Source organism: Hyposmocoma kahamanoa, unplaced genomic scaffold (genome assembly GCF_003589595.1).
Source record: "Hyposmocoma kahamanoa isolate Upper Pololo Valley unplaced genomic scaffold, ASM358959v1 66, whole genome shotgun sequence".
NCBI classification, from domain to species: domain Eukaryota; kingdom Metazoa; phylum Arthropoda; class Insecta; order Lepidoptera; family Cosmopterigidae; genus Hyposmocoma; species Hyposmocoma kahamanoa.
This window is the reverse complement of record NW_020653854.1, coordinates 14,907,410-14,921,684: the sequence shown is the minus strand read 5'-3', so window position 1 is coordinate 14,921,684 and position 14,275 is coordinate 14,907,410. Positions and strand designations below refer to the sequence as shown.

Genomic DNA, 14,275 nt, shown 5'->3' with positions numbered 1-14,275 from the left:
GTTTTCAAGTGTAAATTTATTTTACCTATGGAATAAATAATCTTTGATTTTGACTTTGTTAACTTTTTTATAAAATTTCTTAGTATAAATGTGTACCTGGATTAAGTTTATACCTTTTGGGACATTTTACAATAATAATAATTTATACACCTGAATGTTGAACATAGGTTCGGCTATTTATTTCGTAAGCGTAAGCTATTGGTTCGGTCGATAGAACGTTAACGACTGCAATCACTATCTGTTTTTGTAAGTGGGCAACACTAACGCAATGAGTTGTCTTTTTACTCCGTCTGGGAAAAAACATTCTTATGAAGCGATTAGACTATATTATGGCATTATTGTAATCTGGGCTGGGGGGGGGGGGGGTCACTGACAGAAAACTTTTGATATAACCTTAGATTATGGAAACTAAAGGACATGTTATGTTGACATATATAAATCAGACGTTATACGTATATGATGCCAAAAGAGATAGCAAGCATTACATTGGTCTGTGTCAAACACGGGAATCGAAAATACGTAACGTCATCTTAAATGCCAACTGTGTCCATTTTGAAGTATGACCATGAGGTACATGATACGGTTGTCAAAGAGAAGTATATCAAATGTCCAAACAAATGTTTTTCCAAGTGTTTTATTGAATTATTCGCATGTATTGTAATACAATGGACAAAAATATTGACAGTGAGAACAATTAGGAATTAATAAAAATTCGTCGCTGCAGTATTACGGGATGCATTTGAAAAAGCGAAGATCGACCGAATGTAACATTGTACAGCCACGTGTTATTTTTCTGTCTATAAATCACACAAAGCCCAAATATCTCATGAAATTAGACATATTTATGTAGTTTATTTATAAACAGTGTTGGGCGTTAATCAATTAAATTTCAATCAGAAATTCAATCAGATCAAAAAATCAATTCATTTGAAATCAATTGCAAAAAACAATTGCAACGTCACAATTAATTTTAATTGCAATTAATTTTAATTGCAATTGATTTCAATTGAATTTATTTTAATTGCAATTAAATTAATTGCAAATATTTTTTTAAATTGTTTTTAGAAACAGTGTTAGGGATGGGTTAGGGGGTTGGTTAGGGAGTGGGTTTGTGGGTGGGTCACTCACCCCCCCACTCATGCGCTCACTCACCTATCCATCCACCCATTCACCCACGCACCCACCCACTCACTTACCTACACACACACACACTCACTCTCCCACCCACTCACTCAGCTACTCACTCACTCATCCACTCACTCACCAACTCACTCACCCACGCACTGACCCACCTACTCTCTCACCCACTCGCCCACTCACCCAGACACTTACCCTCTCGCTCACCCACGCACTCAACCACGCACTCACCCACTCAATCATCCGCTCACTCTCCCACCAACCCACACACTCACTCACTCACTCAACCAACCACTCTCTCACCCCCTCACAAACCCAACCACTCTCTCACCCACCCATTCACTCACTTAACCACCCACCCACTCACTATCTCACCCACTCACTCGCCACTCACTCACTCACCCACCCACCCACTCACTCACCCACCCACTCACTCACGCACCCATATGCCCTATAAAATTACCGTAATTGTCAGTTTTAATTATTAATTGATAATCAAAAACTTTGAAAAGATTGAAAATCGATCAATTGTTAATTGCAGATATACGCGATTAACGATTGATTAATTGTTAGTTGCGAGAACCGCAATTAACAATTAATCATTTGTTAATTACAGTTCTCGCAATTAACAATTAATCGATTGTTAATTGCTGTTTCGCCATTGACAATTGATTAATTGTCAATCTTTAATTGCATGAACAATTAAATTTTGCTCAACACTGTTCATAAATCTTGCCAAATGTTGCTTTTGGTTTCTTGAGATTGCCTGTTGACAAACAATTGTATATCTTGATGATTGTTGTTAACGATTATTTTGAGATAGTGTTGTTCTTGGAAGCTTACATATTATCGATATTCTGTTATTAAAATAATTCATAACGAGGTTTTTATTATTATTATTTTTACTATTTCAACTTTGTAGGTAAACTCAGGACAAATTCTTATTTTATAAACCCAGCAACACAAAGACCATGTTGGTCTAACGTAGCCGGGTGAAGGTCAATACCAACGTATAGACAGCCTATTTGCCTTGCCATCGTTCGGTGTCACTCGCCTAGCTGACCGAGTGAAGGCGAGCGCTAACGTGTATAGAGTCGTTTGACGTGGCTTGTCACAACTCGCAGTCGCTCGTGACTACTTGTCTCACTTCGGAGAAGTGTCGATTTTTCTGCACAAATCGAAGGTAGTCAATTGACATTGTATAATCAGACATTTGCATGCTATTTAATATACGTGAAACATATTTATACTAACACTGTCTCTTGTTACATCTCCTGTTATACCATGTTTTAAGCAAATAAACGTATGATAATAATATTATTGTTGATAACATTGACCTACCAACAAATGGACATCAGGTCTAATACAAAAACCACGAAAAAAATGTCCCGAGGTTAACCTATACAAACGTAGTGACATATAACAAAATATAAAACCTAAAACATTTAATTTAAATTGTAACATCATTGCAGTACTGCCTCAATTTGCTTACAACAATATAAGGGCCCAAAAACACCATATTCAGCTTCTACTGGAAACTTAACAAAATGCACCATATTTAGCTTCGACTGAAAATTACTTGAACACAAGAGTAATGGAATAGCCTTTCTCGTAAATATTAATTATTTTTTTTATATATATTATTATGTCGAAATTTGTACAAATTCACTTAAAGGTATAATAAAGAGTTGGGCAGATACATACATACAATTATTACTACATATGTGAAAATAAGCGTGTACTATAAGAAATGTACCGATATTCTAACTAAACGTAAACTCAAATATCCGTAATTCCGATTTATAACAAAACCGTTACGCTTTCGAGTAATTTTGATGCTTTGTACATAGACAAAATTAGCTTTTGTTTTGCAATCTTCGTAAAAACACATTATGAAATTTCGAGCTAATGTTATTTCGGGCAAACGTATCTTCTGACTTCTGATAGGTAATCCCATGCCGTAAAACGAGAACAACAATATTTTGTTAGTTATTGCTAACGTTTAATAAAAAAATCATTTTAGAAATAGGATTAAAATCAAAGCAACTCTACGGTTTCTTTGTTCTAAATATTTCAATCGCTTGTGGTTCGAACAATTGAAAATGACCAAGAAGTTTATATAATCTTCTTGAAACTGATGTAATGGGTCTCTTTCCATCTTTTGCGCATGCAATGAGTAGAAAAAGTGCAGTTAGCTATTTCATTATTTCGTGTGCTTTTGTAATTTATATTTACGATTCAATTATGTATAAATTAAATACTATGAAACTGTACAAAATAACACTTTTAAATGACAACTATGATAACACAATATATTTGTTTAGTGAAAATATGATACAAAATCCTGTTTTTACACTTTACTGCAGTAATTTTTACAAGTTCTTATTATATGCTACTGCATTATTGACAACCGCGCTGTCAGTCAAACAAACGAAGACTGTTGCGCGATTGACGCTCTGTATGCGATTTTAACGCCCTACTTTTTACACTTTTTAGCGCGTACCCGACGTCCATTTATTGGTAGGTCAATGGTTGATAATATTACTACTTTCACTTATTTCCAAAATTAAATGGAAGTATTAAAGGTTCACTTAAATCTGTCACTGATATTAATTCTATACCAATGTAATACCAAAATACAAAAAGCTTACACTATTCGGAATCTGTTTAAAAATTTCTCTATAAAAACATGAATCTTGAGGTTGGAAATTTATAGGATTTATATTTCAGTTTTCTCTTTTTTATATGCTCTCAAATTACAAATATAATATTCTTTTCTGTGCAAATTCTCTTTTCGTAATATTTGAATATTTGTAAATGCAAAACAATAAATTCAAAATTTCATGTGACAATCCCGGATATTCTCATAATAACCTGAAATATTCCCAAATGGAATATTGACCTACTTTAATTAAATGTTTACATGTCGATAGATTATGGTACGACACTAAAGAAATCCGCCATTTGTTCGTTAAATTTTTGTTTAGGTATGCACGTTCATTCCGTAGTTAGGGCAGCTCCTTTCTTTTATTTTTTTTTCCATCCTCTAAGGATATGACATTGTGTTGTCTGTCTCCGTATTTAATGTCATTTTTGTCTAATTGCAGATTCGCAAGCTTCGTAGAGGGTAACTCCCACCTCAGCGACGACGAAATCGTAGATTACGAAGCGTACGCTTTCTCTCTGGATCGAAAAGAGAAGCGGATACCACTAGCCAATTCGACTAGCACCATGGAGATATCTGATGATGACGAGATATCTTCCGATGATGAGAATTAAAGATTTATTGTTGTGGATAATTGAACTGAACAAAATGTTGCCTTTATTAAACGAACAAGATAAAAAGTTAAACATTTTGCGAAAATGTAGTGAACTAATTGTTAAGGTATATTTAAGTATGTGCACTTAGGTGAATCAATTGTAGTACCATTGTCTAAGGCTTACAAAATCTCTTTTAGTCTGTGTGATACTGATAAGAGTAACAAACAAAAAACTCAAGTATTTATTGTATCACACATGTGATTTATCCTCTACATTGTGTAATGTCACGACCAATTAATGTTGATCCTCGCTGATGAGTGGTGCTCTTCGGACGATTTTCCTATTTCAATACCATATTTCTTGTCATTATACGGAATATTATGACAAAAAATAAGTTATCAGTGCTCATAGGTAGTTATTATTGATGAAGTTTATGATCTCTTGCTTTTAAAGTAGAATACCATGTTTCTTGTATCTTTGTTACTGTTGTCATTTTTATGATTTTATTTAACCTAATTAAAAAAAAAACGAGTAAGAATTCGTAATAATGTACTTACGCAATTACCTTGTCAAGAGAGTTTTCTAGTTTATACTTAACTGCCATTGTTTTTTAAAGTATGTGTAATTTTCCATAAGTAACAATGGGACTGAGTAGGAAATAAATAATAAAAATTACTTGTTAGTAATAATAAATATATTCATTTTTTGTAATACAAAGTCATATTTTTTAATTCTTTAGCACCATTTTGATAAAGACCAGTATTAATATTGTATAAAAGTGTCCTTAATCACCATTTAATAACAATGAAAATTATCCAAATTTTTAGGATAATGTTCCTAAATATAACTTCTAATAATTTGTCATTAATATCAAAATGTTTGTTTATTATTTCTTTTTGTAATTTTGTGTGACATTATTTTCTGTGTGTAAGAAATACAGCTTGTAAAACTGATTGCTTTTTATTTTAATTGCTTAAAGTAATTTTAATAAGAACTTAAAATAAATTAATGGCGTTAAATACTACTACTAATTCATTAATACAATTAATTTCGCAAAATAATTTTAGATTTAATATATCAAGTTGTAATTGCCATATATATCTATGTTCAGATTGATCTGTTCTATCCATATATTCGCCATTTCCATTTTTTATTTTGGTTTTAATTTAATTTACTTTGATTTCGACACAAAATAGAGAACAATATCAAGCGTTACATTGGTCATTTTGGACAAAAAATATCTAAAAAATAATTCACCTCCCAAACCAAATTGAGTTGGTTATCTGTTGGTATATGGTCGTCATAAAATAATATTTGGAATGAATAGAACTAGATCACAGATTTCGGAACTGGTCATCTAACATCTCGTAAATTAGAAGATACCCAGCCTTAGATTAAAAACATAGGCAAGAGAAATGACGTCACATTATTAAAGAACACGAAAAAGAGAATTCTTCATTAGTATTAAAATATTCAGTTAATAACATATTAACCTACACATTGAACACTTGCTGGGTGTTAGGAGCGTGCGCGGCTAGCTTTCTTGCTCTTGTCGAGAGTCTGCGCTGGCGGCGGCGGTTTGTTTGACAAGTGGCGGCTGTAGAGCCTGTAATTAAAACGGCGACATGAGTCCTCTTAATACTTTTGTTTTGTGATACCAAGTTATAGGACGAACAAGTGGTGCGCCTGGTGTTAAGGGACACGCCTGTCCATAGCAGTTGCAGTGCCACTCAAAACTTTAAATTTCAAAGTTCAGAGGTTCAAACCACTCACTCTCACCTTGAGACAAGTCTCATGTGCCTGTAATTTCACCAGCAGCCTTGCCTTTCACAACTGGACAGTATTGCTCACATTACTGCTTGGCGGCCGAGATAGGGTAGTACTTCCTTGGATGAAATCTTTCACAAGAAGCTCTACTGCTACTAATTACTGTGGTTAGTTGTAATCCAGTTCACTCACTTATATTTATAGACAAGTTACATGGTTTCCTATTGTCTATCGTAGTAAAACTGCACCCTTATATTGAGTACATTATATGTCATAAGCTGGTTAATGTACGAGTTGTAAACATACTGTACTAACTGCAACTTTTTAAAATAATTTTCCTCAACACAATTACTTACACTCTATAGGTCTCTGAACGTAGGTAGTCAAGAACATGTGAAGGTCCAAGTTTTAATTGGTCTTCAATTGGTGGCACCCAGAAGTTGCCTTCCAGTCGCAGGACTGCCTTGTTTGTTGCCAGATCCAATGATCCTGGTAGAACATATAGTAATATACAAACTCAAATTATAAAGCTGAGAGTCCAGGACTGTTTTTAGTACTATATTTTATCGGGGAGGTCTATTCAACTGATAACGTTATTGTACATACCGATTTCGGGAGGCAGTACCACCAGACGGTTGCCTTGTAGGTGTAATTCACGCAGTCTCGTCAGTTGACCTAGTTCGCGGGGAACCTCTATTAAGTCGTTCTCGCGCATTGATAACTAAAAGAAACATTAAATGCTTACAATACAAATAGGTTCAATATATAGAGAGGAGTAGGGATTACAATAAATATTGGATTGTCTAGGTAAACAGTGCGTCATATAAAGTACATGTGCACTAATAATTTTTACACTGAATTAAAATAATTATCTATTATATTATTATTACATTTAGAATAATTTACTTAATTGGAAAGTTTTAAAATGTAGATTACAACTACGATAAGAGAACTTACAATTTGCAAATTTTTCAAATTGCCAATTTCTGGTGGCAGGTATTCAAAGTCATTGTCGCCCAAGTATAAAGCTCGTAATGTTTCTGAAAAAGTGAAATATAAATATATTTCTGGAAATATAGGTTGTATAGTAGTTGGTTATATATATTCTATAGTTTCACTAAGCCTAGTTAAACATTGCACCTAAGTACAAATTCTATTTACTAACATGTACTAAAAATGATTATTATATGACTAATGACCACTAGCATTAAAATTAAGTACAACTGAAACCAATGATTAAATTGATACAACACTCTTAACGCAATGTGTAAGAGCGTATTTTGCATTGCAAGCATTAGAATACAGCATACTTAAACTGCAAGTGGACATAACACATAAATTATGTAGATACAAATAAACATTTTATCTATCTATTTATCAAAGTATCACATTGAAATACACAAATTGTTATAGCAAGATACCAAGAAATGAAACGCCAAATTTTGGATATATTGATACAGTATGATAGAAGTCCTTTCCCCAGGAATGAGCCCATTATGCCAATTAATAAAAAAAGGTAAATTATCTGTCACACAAAGCTTACCCATCATAAAGAAGTTTCCAGGCAGAGTCTTCTCATTTATATTATTATATGTCAAGTCCAAAATTTCAATGACTGGAAATGCTCCAAAACCTCTAGGCAATCCATACAGTCTGTTAAGTGAAACATTAAAAATTCTCAGCTTGGGGAGTGATGATAGACTCACTGGCAGTTCCTCAATATGATTATTGGCAAGGTTCAGTATTTCTAAGTTCATCAAGTTGGCCAAAGCCGCTGGTACCACTTGGATTTTATTGTGGCTCAATGATAGCCGTGTTATGTTGGCCAAACTGACTGCAAAGAAAATACAAGTTATGTTAGGGATACAATTATACGTGCATTCTGAAAGATATGTTTCAGTTTATGCTTTTTCCGTTTTTAAACCATCGAAAAACCTTATGAAAGTTAGTCAGATGGGTTTTCATGGTGATAAAGGGAGTTTTCCCGCAAGTGTCATGCCGTCATAATTTGAAGTGGTGTTCCATTGACCTACCAATAAATGGACATCGGGTTCGCGCTAAAAAGTGTCCGCACCTATAGCGCGTTAAAATCGCATACAGAGCGTCAATCGCGCAACAGTCTTCATTTGTTCGAGTGACAGCGCGGTTGTCAATTATGCAGTACCATATAATAATAACTTGTAAAAATTAGTGCAGTAAAGTGTAAAAACAGGATTTTGTATATTTTCACTAAACAAATATATTGTGTTATCATAGTTCTCATTTAAAAGTGTTATTTTGTACAGCTTTATCGTATTTAATTTATATATAAATGAATCGTAAATATAAAATACAAAAGCACACAAAATAATGAAATAACTAACTGTCCTTTTTCCACACATTGCATGCGTGAAAGATGGAAAGAGACCCATTACGTCAATTTCAAGAAGCTTATATGTATAAACTTTTTGGTCATTTTCAATTGTTTGAACCATAAGCGTTGAAATATTTAGAACAAAGAAACTATAGTCTCTTTGATTTTAATCTTATTTAAAAAAATATTTTTTATTAATGACGTTTAATTCGAGCTAACGAAATAAAATGTCAAATGTAGTATTTTTTTACGAAGATTACAAAACTAAACTAAATCGGTTTTCGGAATTACGGTTTACGTTTAGTTGGAATATCAGAACATTTCTTATAGTACACGCTTACTTTCACATTTGTAGTAATATTTGTATGTTTGTATCTGCCCAACTCTTTATTATTTCTTTAAGTGAATTTGCACAAAATTTGACGTAATAATATATATAAAAATTAATTAATATTTACGATAAAGGCTATTCCATTACTCTTGTGTTCAAGTAATTTTCAGTCGAAGCTAAATATGGTGTTTTTGGGTTCTTAAATTGTTGCAAGCAAAATTAGGCAGTACTGCAGTGACGTTACAATTTAAATTAAATGTTTTAGTTTTTTATATTTCGTTACATGTCACTACATTTGTATAGGTTAACTTAGGACATTATTTTCGTGGTTTTTGTATTAGACCCCACGTCCATTTGTTGGTAGGTCAATGTGGTGTTCACATTTTGTTATCCAAATTTAAGATGAACGATTGTTTTAACCGTGTTGGGTTTTGTGATTGTAACAGGAAGTAAATTACAATGGTCGAAGATATTTATTTGATAATAATAGTTGTAGGTTAAATTTATACTAATGACTCCACTTCCATAGGTTACTTCTAATATAATAAAAAAATAAGAAGTTTGTAGTGATATTAATATGATTTCCCTCAATAACAACTACATACATACAAAATTTAATTAAAATTACCAAGATAATATAATATTTTTCTACTTAAAAACAACAGCTGACAGACGACTTACAAATACAGTAAAAATAACTAGTTCCGTTTATGGTGAAAACAAGTAATTGTGAACTACTTACAGAGGCCAGGGATCTCGTCAAGACTCGAGATCCCTTTATCCACTAAATCGATCTCAGGATTGTTGATTTCTTTCGCGTCTTCAATAACTTTTTTCGCCTTCGACATCTTGCCAGTATTTGGAATACAGGAAACTGGAGGATGATGACTCATATCGCAGTTTTTTTCCTCGTCACTTGTAACATAGGCAGATGCGCTTGCTCGTTCTTGCGCTCCAAAAATAGATTATGCATGTAGGGTATGTTGTACAACAATTAATTATTTAACTAGCGATGATTATATTTTATTTTTAATAACTCACACAATCATTCTAAACAAAGGAGATACAATTTTAGAAAATGAGCATAATAAAATAGGTTAAGTGAAATCAAAGAATACTTCTAAACGAAATCTCAAGAAAGAATTATTTTGCATTCATTTTGAAATACTTTTTGAACGAAATAGAAAATGTCAATTAAAGAATGAATTTAACGCCTTCTCCCTATGAGTAGCAAATATATTCAATTATGTACTGCCATCTCCTGTCGAATAGCGTCAACATGAATGGACTTTGACATAAGGCTATGTTTGTGAGATAAGAAGAGAGCTGCGACGCCTGTAACCTAGGTAAATGAAAGAGCGAGCGGGCGGACGCGGTCAACTGGTCAAAGTAGTCAACATAGCATGGTTTTAAGCTACATATTTCCAACTACTATGAGAATAAAACATTTACCTATTTTATAAGTGTTTTGTACTTTCACATTTTTGTAACTCTGGATACCTATTTCAGAAAATTAAGCAAATAAACTTTTTACTAATATGCATTGAATTACTACAAATCGCCAAATTCCTGCTACTAAATCAACACCCTAACCAAATAACTTTGATATTGGATTTGCAATTTTGCAGTTTGAACTTGGGGGTAGAGACAGTGGTGTTGGGTTTACATTAGCTCTTTGTTATATTTGTGTTTTCTACGTAATTATAATCCCTTACAGTGATTAACAGTTCGTTGGCATTAATATCTCTTATGTGGCGTTTTAGTAAGAGTTATCAAATTATGATTATGTGCTTGTTGGCGAGTGAATTGATCAGACTTTAATTTGTGAATCGTGAGAAGACTCATTTTTGTATTACTTTTACGCTTTGATTTATTTTACAGGTGAGGAAGATGTATTATTTATATATTTAGTGTATTATATGTTTAGTGTTTTTAGTGAAAACGTCACATTGCTTTTTATTATAGTAGGGAGTACATTGCGACCGTCACTTTGTTTTTTACAAACCGGCATTACTAAGTACATCTATTTTTAAAAAGCCTCTAGAAGTTTGTAATCTGCTTATTTTTCATGTAATTTCCCGATTTGATTATATGGCAACAAAAGTGTAAAAATATCTTGTACATTATTTTTCGTCTTCCTTCTATAATAATATACTCTTTATTTGTTTTGTTAAAACTTTGTATCCATAAGGTTTATTTTTTTGTTCAATAAAAAAAGATTCTTTCTTCATAACTCTGTATCAGAAGCCTTTGTTAACAACTTATACAAACTCTTTTGTGTTAGCCATGAGTGAACGACCACAGCCTCTACGAGCCGTCAACAAACTGTTTGAGGGCAAAGAACCATGGCAGATAGTCACTATGACTGCATCTTCTGTGCTCGCTTTAGTGTGGGCACATAGTCTCTGTAATGCTAGAGAGAGTAAGTATTAAATATTTTGCTAGTTGTAACTGATATGTCTGCAAGTTAGTGCTCTGGCTCACACTATGTCTTTTTGATGTATGATTATAATTTCATATCTGACATCCTTTAAAGGTCACATTCAGTATGTGAAGCAACTTTATCACACATTTGCGTTGAGTAGGTCACATGTTTGATTTTTTGCAATTTCAGAGGGGTGACCACAAAAACACTTTTATTTTCGTGTACTGACTCCTATTAAAGGATAGCTAATAAATTAGAACATTACTGTAAACCCCTTTAATACCACTTTATTATAACAAGCTTGAAAGTACACACATCAAAAGTGTCTAGGGATCAAGTGAATATTTTTGAAATAAAAATTATTTAAGCAATATTTACCAAATCCAGTCTTCCAGGACGACTTCTTACTTTAATGCTTATGTTTTATTTAACCGCTTACCCCTACATTTAATTAAAATAAACTAAAATTGATGTTTTTGCAAATTGTGGGAAAAAACTCAAATTAACGGCGTCAATTAAATGACAAAAAATGGCGAAAATGATGATTTTGCTAATTTTTATTGTAAAGATAAGAAAATTAATAATCTGTATTTCCACCATTAACACGAATCACACAATTACAGCGATTTGGCATGCTTAAGATGAGTTCATCAAAATCACTTTGAGGAATGGTCGCCCATGTGTTTTGTAACAAGTCAAAATATTGTTGTAGAGTATGTACGGTATGCATACTCGGCACAGCTCTTCTTTGAAGCATATCCCATGCGTGCTCAATTGGATTGAGGTCTGGCGATTGAGCAGGCCACGGCAGAACGTTGATACGAGCTTCGGCAAGAATGCGTGTTACGACTCTAGCCGTGTGTGGACGTGTGTTGTCATGCATTAGTTGAAATGAATCACCCAACTGGCCTCGCAAAGGGATGATAACATCTGAAACAATCCTCTCTGCGTAAACTTGAGCATTGAGGTTACCCCTGATCCAAATGAGATCGGTTCTTCCGCCGATCCAAATACCGGCCCATATCATTATTGTTCCCCCACCATATGGATGAACTTCCTGACAATATCTCAAACGTTCATGACGTCCAGATGTTCTCCAAACTCGAGTACGTCTTGTATCCGGTCTCATACCGAAGCGGGATTCATCCGAAAAGTACACAGCGCCAGTCTTCTTCCTCCCAGTTTCTGTGTTCGCGAGCCCATCGTAAACGGGTCCTGCGATTGCAGGGTGCAATAGGTGGAACTCTGAGCGGCCTTCGGGATCGCAGACCCACTTCACGTAAACGATTTCGGATTGTTTGATCGCTTATTAGCAAGCCTGAGGAGCTGTGGAGCCTCGTAACCAACATCATGGCGGTCATGGTACGATTCCGTCGAGCAGTATTTTGGATATACCGGTCCTGTCTGCGAGTCGTGATGCGAGATCGTCCTCCATGTCGCTCGGCCACGCTGCCCGTCATGCGATAGCGCGTCCAGAGGCGACTTATGACGCTCTGTGTAGTGTTAAGAGTGAAAGCCACAGTACGTTGCCTGGAACCAGCTTCCAACATTCCGACGGCTCGCATCATCACTTCTCGGGTTAAATGATGTCGTCTCTCCATAATAATGTAAATTGTTTCGGTTCCGATGCAGATATTGTAATGATTTTGTCAAAACGCTATAACTCATTTTTATACAAAACCACATTGACAATCGATTTTCTTCTTATTATCGAATTTTAAACAATATTCCTTATTTAAATGTTAAAACTCACTAAAAAGTATCAATAGGGATACAAAAAAGTTAATATAATTAACCCTAATTGCAGCAATACTCTTAAACGTACTTGATCCCTAGACACTTTTGATGTGTGTATTTATTAGTAAGGGGGTTTACATATGTGCAATAATTTTGCTTTTTCATATTAATTTTGCTTTCTAGTTATTTTTACCTATACTTTTGAAATCTTTTTGGAGTTTTGTCAGAGTCATTGTTACGCATAGGAAATGAAACTATTTTTCGGATCTAAATCGCGTGTATTTGTTTTTTCAAATAAACCAAATTTTTGGGCCTTTTACAGATACTATGGTCACAGTTATGTGTGAAAAAACGAATCTACGCGATTTATATCCGAAAAAATAGTTCCACATTTTAAATCTTTAACTAACTAAAATAGGTAATTATTAAACGCTTTTATTTCAGTTTCATTAAAGCTATATTTAAATACATGGTCAAATGTGAAAACTACAAGTTGTTACATGTGACATCACACTTTGTTGTGACCTTTTAACTCCATTGTTTTTAAGCATTAACATGTTGGTATTAGAAAAACTAACTTCAGATTCATTTTCAGCATATTAATATAAGTAATTTTATGCAATAAGAAAACATTAGAGCCTATCTAGATACCTATATGTCTGTGGAGCCTATGCACACGGCGGCGTATTTTATACGCGCTGACGAGCGTTACGCGAACACACGTTTACGCGCCGCAAACGTGCTGTAGTGAATCGATACAAACGCGCGCAAACGTCGTATAGCAAACGTCGCAAGCAGGTATACTCTACTGGAGTTGCTTTATTGCAAAAAATAACTGAAATTAACCAACAAAACTAAAATTTAAATTGTCTTTTATCAAAACGCGCGGCGCGTATAATATACAGCGTGTCCCAAAATTCAACGATAAGCGGGCGCTGGAGGGTGGACCTGCGCATAACTACTTGAGGAAAAATAAGAAAAAAAATCTATCTCATTTTTTTTTCAATTACGATAAAAAAATTGTTATTCTTCGAAAGTTTACTCCCTTAATGATATTTTAAATCACCACGACCACAATTTTTCAGATATTTCTGATGTTTTTATTTTAACGGCCACCTAAGTAGTACTGCTGTCTACCACAACTCTTAAAATTCCCAGAATGCCTGCAATTTTACAAAAAAATCCATCAAAATATTTTTTTTCCTTGAAATTTTGAAATATTTTTACCTGCAGTCGACTTTCACTCATCGTTTTGTAAAAAAAA

The 14,275-nt window shown here is 33.8% G+C and overlaps 2 protein-coding genes across 5 annotated transcripts in view; one reads left to right on the top strand and one right to left on the bottom strand.

Moving 5' to 3' along the window:
* Positions 1-5,111, top strand: part of LOC113231734 (nuclear envelope integral membrane protein 1) — a 17,919-nt gene extending 12,808 nt beyond the window's left edge. For all 4 annotated transcript variants that reach the window (XM_026466224.1, XM_026466225.1, XM_026466223.1 and 1 more), the window contains exon 8: positions 4,245-5,111. In XM_026466224.1, the coding sequence (XP_026322009.1) occupies positions 4,245-4,416 (172 nt within the window). In that variant the 3' untranslated portion in view covers positions 4,417-5,111. The remainder of the gene's footprint in view (positions 1-4,244) is intronic.
* Positions 5,112-5,490: 379 nt separating this feature from the next.
* LOC113231735 (ras suppressor protein 1) lies at positions 5,491-9,809 on the bottom strand. The gene is made up of 6 exons (XM_026466226.1): positions 9,592-9,809; positions 7,709-7,999; positions 7,123-7,205; positions 6,772-6,886; positions 6,522-6,654; positions 5,491-6,004 (listed from the first exon to the last, which is right to left on the bottom strand). Exons 1-6 carry the CDS (start codon positions 9,740-9,742, stop codon positions 5,917-5,919), a joined length of 861 nt encoding a protein of 286 aa, XP_026322011.1. The 5' UTR covers positions 9,743-9,809; the 3' UTR covers positions 5,491-5,916.
* Between the last annotated feature and the right edge of the window lie 4,466 nt (positions 9,810-14,275).

Coding starts and splice junctions, on each gene's coding strand:
- LOC113231735 (XM_026466226.1), bottom strand. CDS start 9,742: ATGAGTCATCATCCTCCAGTTTCCTGTATTCCAAATACTGGCAAGATG. Junction 7,206..7,708: donor TGGAAACTTCTTTATGATGG/GTAAGCTTTGTG, acceptor TCACTTTTTCAG/AAACATTACGAGCTTTATAC. Junction 6,887..7,122: donor ATTTGAAAAATTTGCAAATT/GTAAGTTCTCTT, acceptor TGTTTCTTTTAG/TTATCAATGCGCGAGAACGA.